The sequence below is a fragment of the Cyprinus carpio genome, chromosome B6, assembly GCF_018340385.1.
Source record: "Cyprinus carpio isolate SPL01 chromosome B6, ASM1834038v1, whole genome shotgun sequence".
Taxonomy (NCBI): domain Eukaryota; kingdom Metazoa; phylum Chordata; class Actinopteri; order Cypriniformes; family Cyprinidae; genus Cyprinus; species Cyprinus carpio.
In genome coordinates this window covers 8,513,852-8,529,938 of record NC_056602.1, presented here as the reverse complement: position 1 = coordinate 8,529,938, position 16,087 = coordinate 8,513,852, and the positions used below count along the sequence as shown (strand labels likewise).

Sequence of the window (16,087 nt, the reverse complement as noted above, 5' to 3'; positions counted from 1 at the left end):
TTATTTAGGCCTTATTTTAAGATTCTTGCATTTTAAATTCCATAGAAATTCAAAAAAGATATAAACAATGTTATGTATATTTGTCAGTCATACATAAATTAAATGAGTAAGATTTCTGCACTCAAATAAAATCATGACAATTTATATTTAGTCAAATTATTATTATAATTCTTAATTGTGGTTAAATTATTAACATGGTTAAAATATGGCCATCTGTTGGACAAGCAATATTCATTTCGTTAAAATGTTTGAAATTGAAATAAATTTGATTTATTGATGATAAATATATAAACCTGGTTATTATGTAAAACTCATTCTGTTTGTTAGTACTATTACAGAAATGTTCCCTGTTTTTAAACCATTTTATTTATGCATGACTGACCAATATGCATTACATAAATTTTATTTTATGTTAAAATAATGTAATACAAATTTTACATTCAATTCAAATCCACAAACCTTAAATTTAGGCCTAAATATTTTTGAGTGACCTCTGTTATGTTACTTTTTTCAAAAGTGCATTCCAATGCATTAGAGCAATCTGGGGTTAAGTGGTTTACTCAGTGGTGCAATGGTAAGGTTTGAACCTGCAACCTTTTGGTTTCCTGCCCAGTAATAGTAACAAGCTAATATGAGCAGCATCTTACTTTCATTTTCTTTTTTTTCTGCCGCTCCTTTTCTGAGTCCGACTCCTCACTGTCTTTACTCTGCTCATCTTCGTCTTCATCATCATCATCTTCTTCCTCTCCAAGATCATCGATATCGCTGCTGCTCACGCCATCGCTGTCAGTATCCAGCGATGATCCAGATTCACTCTCGCTTACGCCAGACCCCTCTACCTGTTTCTTTCGGGCTTTCTGCATGGGTTGGCACAGACGTCAATCATGAGTCAATTTTCCTGAATTCAACAAACAGTTAAATATTTGCTCATGTACAAGAAGTGTTTGTGTGTTTAGACTGCAAACTGCATGTCCGTCCCTCATATGTCATGATGTTGTACCTTCTCTTTAGGTTTCTGTGAGGGTTTCTCCTGAAGCTCCCCTGTGCTGTTGCTATGGTGACTGGCCTTGCGGTCGCGGGCTTTGGCGTTGAGTGTCCGGCTGTGTTCAGGGGGCCGGAGCGCGGGGGAGGGGGAGGCAGAAGCCGAAACCGTTCCTTTAGCCGCAGATGGAGACAGTGAACGACCATTCACAGCTCCGTTCACACCTGCGCACAAAAGAGTTCACATAAACCAAATTAGATGCTTTTAAACGATGCAAATTCTTGCTACAAGTTACAGAAACAAATACAGATTTCCATCAACATATATACTATGTCAACTAGCCTTTGTCATGGATTTCTGGAGTTTAAACTGCAGAAGATCTCCTTATGAATTCAGCACTGGAGGCGACTGCTCAAGGCGATGATTACTATGAGCACACCAGCCTGAAGGCTACATTACTGCTGCATTACTTTTGTTTAACTTTAAGTCTGCCTCCAAGGGATAGCATACATTTCCAGGAGGCAGATATAGATTAGGGTTTTACAGAGTAATACCTTTGGAGGCCTGACTGCTCTTGCTGGGTGTCTTGGATGTGTAAGGATTGGTGTCGTGGTTGTGCAGCGGCGGGGCAAACATAGGTGGCAGACCTAGAAAAGGCGGGAAGAAGGCTGGATGACTCCGTCCATGTGCTTCTGCTGCTCTCCACCATTCTGAGAAAGGAAAGAGTAAATCACCTCCTAATTTTATGTTAGACAATCTAAAGGAGACAGGACTGAAATAAATATTTACTATTATAACTTTTATTAGAATATACTATTATTAGAGTTATTGTTATACTGTTACATACACTATTAGAATATAATTTTTTACTTAAAATTGTTTATGAATATTACACTTTTATGTCATTTAGGTACATAAGGCTTGGCATCATCAGGGCTTCAGTCATGAATAAACGGCCACAAACATTGTCATTATTATTAATAATAATAATGCAATTATGAATTATAGTTATACGTATGGTTTACTGTTGTTGCTATTACAGAATTATGGTTATACTGTTATTATATTATATTATATTATATTATATTATATTATATTATATTATATTATATTATATTATTTGTAGGGCTGTCAAATGATTAATCACGATTAATCACATCCAAAATAAAAGTTTTGTTTACATAATATATGTGTGTATACTGTGTATATTTATTATGTATATATAAATACACACACATGCATGTATATATTTAAAAAGAATATATATATTTAATATATTAAATATATTTATATTTAATATAAAATATAAGAATATAAATATATAAATGTATATACATGTAAATATTTTCTAAATATATAATTTATGTGTGTGTATTTATATATACATAATAAATATACCCTGTACACATACATATATTATGTAAACAAAACTTTTATTTTGGATATTAAAAAACTTTAATAATCAAAAAAAACCCAAAATTATTAAATATGGTCTTTTTTATTTTATACTTTTGTGTCATTTGGTTACATAGGACTTTGTGTCATCAGGCTTTCGTTCACACACATACCTGTGAAGGCTCCTAGTTGTGGATGAGCTGCGAGGGCAGCAGAGACCCCCAGTCCTCCTAGACCCCCAAACTCTGGGCGGGCCGTCGCCGGTGATAGCAGACCAAAGGCTGGGTGGGCCATGAGCGGATACGCGCTGGGCACAGAGGTCATTGAGCTGACACTGAAGGGCTGGTCACTGCCCGTCATCCCAAACAGAGGACCTGCCCCATCAAACACACACAAAACCATTACACTTTTAGAATTAGGTAACCATACAAACCAGAATATTTTTAAAAGTTAATGTTTAAAAAAAAAAATATTTGGCACACTGTAGGGAAAAAATAAACAAAAAACTAATTATATTCTATATGACATACAGTAAGTATTAATATCGTACCAAAGTTTGCTTCTAAAATAAACTTGTAAAAAATTCTGGTTAAGATTTTTATTTTTTGCATTGAATGTAGTAAGAATATAAATCTCTCCACCTCCAGTGACACTCTAGGAATAGAACGGAAGTTATTTGTATGAGAACGAGAGTGAGTGTTGAGTGATTCAGAGTTCAGTGAGCGCTTCTATGTGTTCTGAGTGTTTAAAGCATTTTGTCAAGGTGTGTGGGCTTGTGTGTGTGTATCAAAGAGAGGTTCAGGATGGTGTATGGCTTTCTGTGTGCGCGCCTATAGCCTCGTAGTGCAGATTCAGACCCTGAAGCCACATATTTTAAAAATGACTATGAGCAATGCTCATAAAGCTGCATTTTCAGCCACAAAGGCCTGAGACGTTTATATTTGCACGTCCAAAAAAGGAGACAGCATGAGCAATTTCTGTTGTGCATTGTTTGTCTGTAATTTACATGAGAGCAGACATGGAGGGGTTTCCCTGCATGTTCCCAGAAGTTAGCTAAACATGGCAAAACTTCCCCTTGGGTTAATTTGGGGACATCTTAAAAAATGAGTCAATCTTTTTTTTTAAGCTACAATGCTTAAAGTTTTCTTTTAGGGGTAGGGAGAGTCTATTGTATTTATAATTAAATAATAAATTAAAATTATATAATTATTTACAAAAAAACCCACAACAGTCTGTTTTGTCTTCATTTAGGCCGCTAAGTAAATGTGTGTGAGAGACTCAATGAGAGACAGTTTGATGGCTGTTAATGTTAATGTAATCACAGGCTTTCTGACAGTATTTGATTAATAACTATGATCAGACCAAATGAAAGTCTCCGCTTGATAGAACAAGGAAGAAGTGGGAGAGAAGACGCCCAAAGCGCTCTTGCATCTCCACAATATTCTATAAGATATCACAACACCCTCTGAGTTCGATAAATCACTTCAATCTCTTGTTTGACATTGTATAGGCTCTCGGTATACATGTAAACACAGAGCTCTTCATATTAATCATTGTCGTCGTCATCATCATCCAGATTGCATCCTTTCTGGGATCGATCTCCTCTGGCAGCGCTGATGCTGCCCATTGTCTCCTTCAGGAGTCACATGTAATTTCTAAGCCGCATATTTCATGCAAATTCAATTTCCATTAGGGAGCACAGAGAAGAAAGGCTTGAGCGCACCGTTCCGCCAGCGCAGCACCGCGCCAGCTCTCTCTCACACACACACACAGAGAAAAGTGATGATGGGAAATGCAGGATTTTTGCAGATAGCTATAACTCCAGGAGAGACAGAGAGAAGGAGAGGGCCTTGACTTCCCTTTGCTCTTGTTTATGTTTGAAGACTGTAGGAACTGTCTGCTGCATGCAGATTTTTTGCAGCATTTTTCCCTGGAGTCCACTTAGAATGTTTGTCCATTTGAAAAGTCCAAGAAAACAGTCATAATTTAGTCTTGCATGGCCATTTTCCACTCTCTCTGACCCTTAAAAACGAGCTGTTTTTGTTACTGTACTGTAAAAAACTACTTTCTTGTCTGTCAAAACTCATATTCTCTATTTGATATACATTTCAGTCTGTTCCTTCATTCATATTTACTGTTGTTCTGCAAATTTTCAAGAACAAAATCCAGTCATTTCATTAGGAATTCACGCAATTGTGAATTTTGTGTGCACAACAGAAAGCTGCTTTTTTGAAAGTAACTTTTGTGTGAGCTGTGCTTCACATGACAAAAATTGGCAACAGACAAATGGAGCTTTTCCTGCCTGCAAAATTCTGTGATGGCACCTAAAGACTTGGAATATAGTGCCATATCAACTGCATTTATGATTCTTTGCCATCATTTCATCTTGACACAACGCCGGTCACCAGTGTAAGCATTTCTCAAAACTTCTCCATTTATCTTCCACAGAAGAAACAAGACATGAGGGTGAGTAAACGATGACAGTTTGGGTTACTATTCCATGAAACGCCAGTTGCACAGTAGCATTGCCACCAAAACCTTAGTTACGGTATTTTACTGATTTTGAAGCAAGGTACAAACATTAACAGACAGTATGTTACATTTCACTGATAATATTTAAGCATGTCACATATCTTTAATACGGCTCTAGAATGGAAGAGAGAAGAAAGAATATGACAGACAGCTTTCAGTTCCCGAGCTTAAGGCCTGTCCTTTTTAATTCTCACACACACAAATCCAGTACAGCCTGTATGTTAAGTGGGTTTGTCCTGATATAGACAGTGGCGTCAAAAGAAGGAAAAAAGGACGAAAAGAAGAAGCTTGAGAAGGAGAGAGGCGGATGTGAAGATAAATGAGAGGAAATATTCCCCCAAAGACCATCATCCGCTCCTGCTGGCACACATACACACACACAAACACACACAGTGGCAGAAACGCCAGTTTCATATTAATGCGCTTTCAGCCGGCAATAATTAAATCAGCCTCTGAGAGGAGCAGAGCAGAATTACCGGATTACCTGATATCCTTCTTATTTTATCTTTCTCCTTCGTTCTCTCTCACCGTCTCTCTCTTTCTTCGCTTGTCCCCCACCCCACCACCAACACACCTTCCCATGTTCTCCATCTTCTGACAAACCGAGCCATCTTGAAAAGCGGCACTGTCCTCCCCCACCTGTCTCCTCGTTCGCTCTCTTATGTGGGATGCGGCGGAAGCCGATTAATGTGCCCTCCGTTTGCATCAATCACATTTCTACAGACAGATCTGACAGCCGACTTAATTGTCTGTGTGTCTGTGGGGGACGGCGAGAAAAAGTGCGAACATGTGGCCACCGTTTGTTCTGTGAGAGGTTAAAATATTCTCTGTTTAAGCCCAGATGCACCTCGTTCTCGACCTGAACATCATCTATCGCTCTGGCACGCTTGTGTGCCGGTGATTTAGTGGGACAAAGTGTTAATTGCATTTAAAGCGGCAATGATAGCGCTGTGAGAACCTGTCGAGGGATGGTCTCATTCTGAACGTTAATCAGCTCAACTAGGACTGAATTACCGAGGTTCTCTTGTCTGTTTAACCCAAGTAAATCACTTTTTTTTTTAAAATGGATCATTCTTTGTTTTCGGATTTCTTCCAGTTTTATATCACATGAGCAGGAATGATTATTGTACCGAATATTACAGATAATCACAGCCATAGTGATATTCAGTAATACAGCAATCTTGCTTATTAAATATTGTTTTATATAAAACCGTTATATAAACTAAAACTACCAGACACAATATGGCCATTTTATTTTTGCACAGCCAACAAAAATAATCCCAAAGGAGGACAAAGCGGGATCAAGTGTTGGAATTCTAGCAATCACAGACAAGTGGAGTGATGCAAACTGTCCCAGTCCTATTTTATGAAACTCAGCACTCTTGGAACTGAAAACTTCATGTTTTCAAATTTAATTATTTAGTGGGTTACTGGACAAACTAGCTTGTTAACGGGTCTTTAGAATGCCCAGAATAATGGTTTCAGGTTCATCAGTGAAGCAGAAAAAAAAAGAGAAAATGTCAACTTAATTTTGTCTAGACACTGTTTTTTAAAACAACAACAAAAAAACAATGAGATTACTGCAAGATGATCAAAAATAGCAACAAAATATTTGAATCCATGTTTGGTTATAGCAGTGATGCTTTAAATTTAAAGACTAAACATCTAAAAGAAATTAGTTTTATAGCATGGTTAAAAGCATTGTTAGTACTAAAAATATCCAAATTTAAAAATGATATATATACATCAGCACCACCAATTGAATCAATAGTTAGATGACTGGTCAAGTAGTCCTGCATAATCCATTAATCATTCGTTCATTCGTTTTTTTTTTTATTTAATATGGAAAGTAGAAAAATTAGAAAACGTTCTTTGTTTTTTGTAAAAAAAAAAAAAAAAAAACAAGAATTCAGCTTAAAGTTTCGTTTTTCATTCATTTTTCGTACAAAAATGAATAAACAGCATGAATATTCAATTTCTACAATTGGGCGGGAATTAATAGCCCCTTTCTGCTGATTGGTCAGCTGAAGATCAAAACCGTGCTGTCATCAGTTCTTCCGCAGTTTTCATGCAGCAGAATAACAGTCCTCTGCTGCTGCAGTTAATACATTTATTGCAACTACATTTCATCTTTTTTCATCAAACAAACAGACTAATGAATAGCTTGACACAACTCGTACCGGGGCAGAGTATAGACAGGGCTTTCTTCTGTGTAGACCAGCGATTCTTAAATTGATAGGGGGTCTGCGAAATAATTTGGTATACCCATCCATATATTACAGACTGTAAAGTCACTTTTTTATCATGATACATAAGCCTACTGTGATTTATTCCCAAGTGACTTATATGTTGCATTTAACGTCAAATAATCTAAATGAAACCTTTTAAAAGACAATCATTCGCTGTGGCTCATGTTTGTGGCATGTGCCGGAAAGATTCTCGAGGAGACCAAGCAGCGCATTCTGTTGTTCTCTTTCTTTTTCAAACCATGATATTTTGTAGTTATTTGGAACATAACGCTACACAAATAAAAATATACATTTTACCATACAACTACATAAATGACAGAGTATTAAGTTATTTCCCCTCGATAAGGAAAAAATCCAAGTGAACATCAATCAGTACTCAATAATAATTTAAACTGGCCATGTCCACACGTACACGGGTATTTTTATAAACTTTTTTCCTTCTTCCGTTTAAAAAAAAATCTCTGTCCACATGAAAAGGCAGACGCATGCTATGATGCACTGTCAAGAGCATGCCAAGCCAACAGGTGGCGATATAATCTCAACCGTTAAAGCCATGTTGGCCAATCAGAACCCTGAAAAAGTTTCCAGTAGGAGGAGATAACAGCGCTGGCTCCGACATCACAAGCCAAAAACTCTGGTTTTGCTGTCTACACGATAACACTACAACCGGAGTTTTTGAAAATGTACACCCTGGCAGGCGTTTTCAAAAATGTGCAGTTTCAGTGACCCGGCACTGCATTTGCATGTGGACGAAGGGCCAAACCGCATAGAAAAACCTGCGGCCAAACCGCATAAAAAAAACACGTTTGTGTGGACAGGGCCTTAAACTACTTTAATTATGACTGCTGCTTATTTATTGCAAACTCCAATAAATTATAATTCAACCTTAATGTTGTTCCAAAGGCTTATTACTTATTTCAAAACACACACAAAAAATGTCTGTTCGCACTTGCCAATTTAATGGCAGAGAATGGTGACTTTAGGGTTTTTTTTATTTTTATTTTGAAGCCGGTTTACATCTAAACAAACAGACTTTTTTAGGATTTAGTGTTTATATGTTAGAAGCTAGAATTTAACCTGCATTATTCACATGAGCATCAGGGCTCAACTTGTCAGAAGTATCTGCAGTAACCACTAAGCCACGGCTCTGACTAAAACTGGAGCTTTAAATTTTATTTCTGTAAAAACAGAACAACAAAGAGTTGGTGAGTACTTGAACCCGAATTTTGCTGGGTACTTGAATTCCAAGAGAGATGAGCCGGAGCTGGAATTACATATTCAAAAAATCCAAAGCTCTGAAGGGAAAAATAGCAAAAACAAAGGGTCTCCCTTCACCGTGACTCTTCTTGTCGGGTTGGTGAGGAAGTAGAAGAGTGGAAAGCCATGTGGAATATCAACTGTTAATGAGAGTCTCGTCAGAAAACGACACGGGGCCAAAAACGAAACCAGAGCAGACAGAGCGAATTACAAACAGGAAAGAGTCAGTGGAGCCTTACAAACTTCACAGTTTATGGAGGAGAGGAGGATATTTAAGAGTGTCAGGAAGGATGGAGGGAAAGTGTTATTGTGCCTGTGCGTTCACGTGTGTGCGTGTGTTTATGTGAAGGGGGGTGGAGAGTGAGATGACAGCAGTATTAACAAAGGCCTAGTTAATTGGTTGAGATTCATTAATGCAGCAGCTTTTCAATTTGCAGCCAAAACTGTGAGTGCTAAATCCTGGACTGTGTTTTCACATGCTGAACAATAAGTCGGTAATTACGACAGGAGCAAGTCGGTGGCTTTCTTCAGTCCTGACTACGCCACAGAATGAACAAAACACAAGAGGGAGGGAGAAGAGATGCTTTATCAGATAGAAAGACTATGGACAGTTGGAAAAGTGATTAATATACAAGTTCATCCAAAAATGAAAATTCCGTCATCATTTATTTACCTACCCTAATATTATTTCAAACCTGTGTTTTCTTTCTTTGGTGAAACGCAAGGTTTCAAGCTCCACAAGTAACCCAAAAATGGGGTTTTTAACTGATTTTGGGTAAACATTTAATTTTACATCAGCACTCTTGTTGTTTTTTTGTATCCCATTACTGATTTATTTAGTGAGAAACCTTTCACAGTTCAGTGGGTGAGTGAGCTGAACAATGCAGACTGAATTGTGAATCGATTTTGTTAAGCTGTTCAACAATTCATTGAAAAGAGATTAATTTACAAATCAGCCATTGCTAGTTCTGATCCAAAACAGCCACCAGATATGTGACTCAATTTCTTAAATAATGTCAGGTATAAAATGTAACATGGCAGTGTTGCTAGCTTGCTAAAACAGTTTTTTTAATGCAAGGCAAAATTATTTAAAAAGTAGTAGCCTATCACTTTGTTACTAAGAAATGTTGTTCAACTAATAGCTCTACTGCGTAACACTAACTTTCAAGGGGTATTTCATGCAAAAAATGTCCATTCTGTCCTCATTTATTCACACTGTATTTCCAAAATCTGTATAACTTTCATTCCATTTTGAAACACAAGAGGAAAAGTTCTGAAGAATGTTCATGCAGCTTTAGCGCTAACTTAATGCAAGAAAAGTCATTAACTGCTGAAAATCTGCTTATTTTTAAGTCATTAACTGCTGAAAATCTTCTCCACCACCATAACTCTCAAATCTTATTCATGATTACATCAAATTTAAACATGATTGCATAACTACAACAAATATATCACTGATGTCAAATCAACACACATCTTGCTCACATAAAGCTATTGTATGGCTTTAAATGACTTAAAGGGATAGCGCACTAAAAAATTTAATTCTGTCACTTACTCACCCTCACGTCAATCAAAACCGATGAGGCTTTAGTTCATCTTCAATCAACAGTATTTTTGATATTTTATTATCATTTTTGTCAATCCCTTTAAATTTCACACAACTATAACTTTCAGTCATCAAAAAGTTCATAAAGACATCGCAAAAGTAATCCAAATGAATGAATTGGTTTAATAATGAACAGAATTAATTAAGGATTTTATTCATATATAACACATAGAGCATATATAACATCACATATTGTAAATGTAACTGTACTTGCTTGAGATTACATACCAAGCAAACATTTTTAAAAGCAAACCTTTTAATATAGAGTCATAATTACTAACTTTATGGTGCTTTTATGTTTTTATTTATTTATTGTTTGGCTCTTTACAGCCCCAGTCCTATTTACAAAAAAAAGTATAGTCTGGACTCTCTGCAAAAATCTCCTTTTGTGTTCCCCGGAAAAAATAAATAAATTTGAGTTTGGAACGACATGAGGAACAGTAAATGATGACAGAACTTTCATTTTTGGCAGAGCAATCCCATTAACAGAACAAAATCTGAGAAAGTGAACACTTGTGCCTTATCAGACAAGACTCAATCAGCAGAGAAGATTTGCGCTTTATCACATGTCACTCAGAGAAGAGAAAAAAAGATGCTTCATCAAACAGGAAGAGAGGTCCCTGATGACATCAGTCTCCAATCTGCCGCCAACCACGCAGTCTAAACTTGGAGACGGGCTCAAAGCGTGCCTGTGCGACACACTAGGCGGTGTGTGTGGAAATGTGCTGGTGTGTGACTGTGTGTGAGTTTTGACTGAGCACTTTTCACACTGCAACAATAAGCAACCCTTGCGTCAGGGCATGAAAGAGTGTGTGTGTGTGTGTGTGTGCGAGCACAAGTTCTTACCGCATGTGCCAAGCAAGGCCGTGGCTCCGTGGTTCAGGCTGCTCTTGGCATTGGAGGCTGCTGTGGATGAGGAAGAGGAAGAGGAGGAAGATGTTGATGCAGAGGTGGCGGTGTGGACGGAGGCCGGGGTGGTGGAAGGCGAGGCCAGCCGTTCTCCAGACTCCATATCTGTCAAGCACAATCCAATCGATAATTAGAGCAAGCTCTTGCACGCACACACGGCCTGCCACTCTTCCTTTCACATTTCACTTGCCATGAACAATATTTCTATTTAACACCAGTCAGTCTCCTACACACACACACACACACACGTCTACTCGCAAGACGAACCAGCCCCACAAGCATATTTCTACAGGACCACACATTAACGTCCCGTTTGGACAGAGGGTTTGTTCGGCTTGTCAAGTTAACCATTCATTCACTGTCGAGACCCCCTTCAATAGGATAGAAGAGAGACTGACACAGGCTCACACACTTTCACACACACACACAAAGTGAGCAGTGCACTGATTTACAAGACTATTCACAGTCATTTTTACACAGCGTAAAACAAGCATTCTCACACTTGATGTGCTTAACAGGCAAATTATGCCTTTAACTGTTTCTGTGGAGATTTCACAGTTTGGAGAGAGGCATATTAAAGACAGTCACACGCAGCCAACATATACAGTATACACACACAAAACCCCACAAGCCTTCTTGAATGTATTTTTCCCTCCTCAAAACATACCATATCTGCAGATACTTTAAATGCATGAAAATACGATTCGCAGCCGTTAGCGTGTGATTCAAGCACACCGTCTATGTTCAAGCAGAAAATACCTGACTGCTGAAGACAAGTTAAACGTTTTATGTGTTTGGAAATCTTGAGCTTGGTCGCATGTCCGCATGGATGCTAATGTCAAGAGGAGATTTCGATGGGGGAAGCAGCAGAGAGCGCCAAGGTGTAGCAAACATGGCTTTGTTATTCTGTCATTATATATAAACACTCGTGGCCTGTCCCCTGAGTGGCTCTCCTTCTTGTATATCTCTGCTACACACACACACACACACACACACACACACACATGCATACACACACACACACACACACACACATGCATACACACACCGATTAGATCTCAGAGATGGAAGCATCCACGGAATATCAACTAACAACTCTCGCCCGAGAGCAATGCCGAAACTAACACACACACATAATGAAAGTGTCTGAATATTGGCGTAAACAGCAGCAGAGGCCACAATCTGCCACTGCGGTTGTTATCCCCCTTTCTTTCGCTCCACCTGTCCGTTGCTTCCTCGTGTTTTGGATCATCCCTCTATCTCCTCTTTCTGACCATTTTCCCCTCACTCATACCTTGCCTCCAAAGGTCAAAGGTCACCAGGTCATGACCCTGCCAATTCAAGTTCATGGCAGGTTACTCTAAATGAATGCTAGCTTGAAATTCAGCCGTAAAAAAACACCCAAACAATGCTCAGTGGAAAACAACGATTGAATTATACACAGTGCTTGAATATATCTTGGTGAAACTGCTGAGAAGTAAATCACAAATGAACATTCAATCAGATAACACATTCTAACACAGACACAGTAATAAAAATGTGAAAAGAGATACTGCGAGTCACTTCATTTACTGAAACACATACAGAAAATGCGAAAAAGACTAAGGGGAGGTTTTCTAAATTGCACAACCATGTCTCACACATAAGATATAAAATATAAATACATTTTGAATTGTATGTTTAAAATAAATCGTATCATTCAATAGAGTGTAATATGTCTGAATCAAATAATGTTACATTTATAGATTACGCACGATACTGTTTAAAAGTTTGGAGTCGTAAGATTTTGTAATGTTTTTGAAAGTCTATGCTAATCAAGGCTGCATTTATTTGATCAAAAATACAGTAAAACAATACTATAGTGAAATAACATTACAATTTAAAATACATCAGTAATTCAAAATGTTTTTTATTTTAATATATTGTAAACTAATTTATTCCTGAGATGGCAGAATTTTCAGTAGAAAGTAGTAATACTGCAAAAAAATCACTGCAATTTAAAATACATATTTTTTCATATATATTTTAATTAATGTAATTATTTATTTATGATCATTTTTTAAATGAAATTTATTCTTGTGATGCAAAGTTTAATTTTCAGCAGACATTACTTCAGTCTTCAGCATCTTGTGATACTTAAAAAATTATTAAATATACTGCTTTGCTGCTCAAGTATTTCTTATTATTATCATTGTTGAAAACAGTTGTGATATTTACTATATTTATGGAAACCATGATGATTTTTTTTCAGGATTCACTGATTAATAGAAAGTTTGAACAAAACCGCAATAAAAAAAAAATAAAAAAAAAATATTTTGTAGCATTATAAATGTCTTTAATGTCACTTTTGATCAATTCAGTGTATCCTTGCTGAATAAATGCATCAATTTCTTTAAAAAAAAAAATCTTACAGACCTCAAACTTTTGAATGGTACTGTATATAGGTTATATCATCTACCTCTCTACAGCTATTCACTTAGCGTGATTACCTTAAACATCAACGTTAACAGACGAGGGTCTCAAAATAATTCATAACAACAACCATGATTACTGCAATAATGGTATGCCAGGGTATTTAAGGATCCAATCCTGACTTAATTATCAGAAATTAAAACAGCTTTAGCATCAGAATTAGTCTGATTTTATAGCTAATTAGCCATCTTCCACTGTGGCACTGGAAGGCAGGCATCATAATCTCCGTGAGCTGCGTAATTAATTTGACTTGGTGCATGCGGCCAATGAGATTGCTGGAAAAAACAGCAGGTCCCGGATCCTGCGAATGAGTGAATCATATGCTAATCACGATCCGGGTGCTTTGCGGAATACATTTAGTCCATGCAATATGGACGACACCTTCAGTTCTCGAGCCAGCCGGGAGAAACGCGAACTAGATTCCCATGAACGTGCTTCCAGAGAGAGACACTACATAAAGCTGTGTGTTATTTAATTTAACCTGAAAATCAATCATACACTCCTGAGGCAGTGAAATATACTGCTGAGGTCGCTGTGTTTGGGAGAGTGTGTGTGTGTGATTTAAGATTCTGTGTGTGTGTGTGTTACTCATAATGCCTCATATCTGTCTCCAAACGCACACATGACCCACACTTCTCACTTGTTATGGCCGATAGTAACAGATGGCCAATGCTAGCCACGCTAATCTGCCAACAGAGTCGTCAGCAAGGATCAGTGCTAATCAGAGCGCGCCAGCAACCACACCGACACAAAGACTCCATTTTCCTCAACCAGAGCACGCTCAGCACAGGCCCGTCACCTTCCCGTTGACCTGCGGCAGGGGGAACAGTGACCTTTGACCTCATATCGCTGCTAATTCCCAGCTGCAGCAGCATAAATGCTCATTCCTACAACCAGTAAGTACACAGCACGTGGAACGCATGCTATTTTCACAAGGGCGTGAGATTGTGGTTAACGAGTGTCCAAATGCATCCATCTCCCCGGCCCTTATGACTCATTGATTGGTCGCAGCGCTGCGTCGCCATTGGCTGGAGCAGCTTTCCTGAAGCGTGAGATGGCTTCGCCTGTCGCAAGACACGGTTGCTTGGTGACACTGGCAGTCACACCACCGTCAGCGTCCCAGGATGCACAGAGAGAGAGAAAGAGAGAATGTGTGGCGTCGTGTTAAAAACACCAGTCTCTAAATCAAGGAGGGGAGGGTGGATGATATGTGGGCGGTGGCCTGTACAAAGAGGTGCTGGATTCACCTTTCTTTCTTCTGCCGTCTCAGTTGTGATTGAGAGGGTATTAGATTTTATGTGTGTGTAAGTGTGTGTGTGTGTCCTGCCACATCGATGAATAATCTAGAGGTCTTTAAGAAAAGCAGGACGGCAGGGTCAGACTGATAAAATTGATTTCCAAGTGCTAAAAGCTGTGAGTTTCTCCACGGCTCTGTGAATCCGTGTCTTTTCGAGCAAAACGGGAAATTCTACAATTCTGATCGTGAGCCAAACCATCCGGTTTATTCTAACGCAAGGAGACAGATGCCATTGATCACGTCAATGCACCTTTCTACCGTAACAAACATTACTCTTGTGCTACACGGTATCAGAGAGTTGAAATTCAAAGGATGGGAACGTGATTCAAAGCTGTAAAATGTGTATGTGTGTGTGTCTTTGCGTGTTATGAGTAACCAGAGACCAGCAGCTCAACCCACACCCAAACAAAGGGCCCGTGACAGATGGTGGAAAGCTGCATGCTGGGATACTTCGGCCTTTCATCCGTGAGCTGTTCTGTGGTCCAATGAGGAGTTACCAGATCCGCTTCCACAGCAACACAGATCACCAGATATACCGAGCAGATCGTCTGCCCAAACAATGCCACACAAACAATGCAAAATGAGACCTGATGTCCACACACATACACACACACACACGCATGCACACCGCTGTCCTACAAGCGAACATCTCCTAAAATTTTGCACTCTGAAGTGTATGTTAAAGGAAGAATTAACTTGTCTTCATAAGCATAGCGGTCATGCAGTGAAATGGCGGATGCTTTGTTCTGATCTCATGATCTCTCAGTCTTCTCAAAGTCAACTGGAAAGCATCACACACATTCCTTTAGGCCGGCTGGTGCTGACACACACGCACACAAAACACAAGCTGCTGGTCACGCCCACACTTGTGGTTGTTGTAGTGCATATAAAGCAGCTACATTTAGCCCTAAGCCAGGGACGGATCCATTCACACACACAATCTCTCAATTTTTTTTTCACAAACACACACACTGAACTACTATAACAGCACTGCCCTCTGCCTTGTAAAACGATATTTATGAGTTTAAGAACTTATAAATCGATCAAATAAACAGGTTCTGTTTTGTTGTGCCACATATGGGCTGTCACATTGAACTGTGGTACTCATAAGAATGATTGAAGTTTGAATTCAGTTTACTTCTATGCCACTTCTACTATGTCAGCTATGCAAACAAAAGCTTTGAAATATATTAAGAAAAATTGAATTACAAATATTAGAAATCATTATATACATTTTATTTTAAACTAAAATAAATAGAATTTTACAATGAAAAAAGTATGTTTAAATGTTTTAATTATATATAATATGCTGCACATTTACTAATACTACTAATACTTATAATAATATTATTATGCAAGGCTTTCAGAAAAATATATAAACTTTAAAT

At 38.2% G+C, this 16,087-nt stretch overlaps 1 protein-coding gene across 16 annotated transcripts in view; it reads right to left on the bottom strand.

Moving 5' to 3' along the window:
• LOC109091758 (bromodomain adjacent to zinc finger domain protein 2B-like) overlaps positions 1-11,089 on the bottom strand; it is a 40,166-nt gene extending 29,077 nt beyond the window's left edge. For 5 of the 16 annotated variants that reach the window (XM_042725514.1, XM_042725524.1, XM_042725519.1 and 2 more), the window contains exons 1-5: positions 10,868-11,087; positions 2,551-2,751; positions 1,537-1,719; positions 1,001-1,206; positions 648-857 (exon numbers count right to left, since the gene is read on the bottom strand). In XM_042725514.1, coding sequence (XP_042581448.1) covers positions 648-857; positions 1,001-1,206; positions 1,537-1,719; positions 2,551-2,751; positions 10,868-11,033 — 966 coding nt within the window. In that variant the 5' untranslated portion in view covers positions 11,034-11,087. Of the gene's footprint in view, positions 1-647; positions 858-1,000; positions 1,207-1,536; positions 1,720-2,550; positions 2,752-10,867 lie in introns of all 16 variants that reach the window. The other 11 variants (XM_042725530.1, XM_042725518.1, XM_042725529.1 and 8 more) reach the window with 7 other exon arrangements.
• Between the last annotated feature and the right edge of the window lie 4,998 nt (positions 11,090-16,087).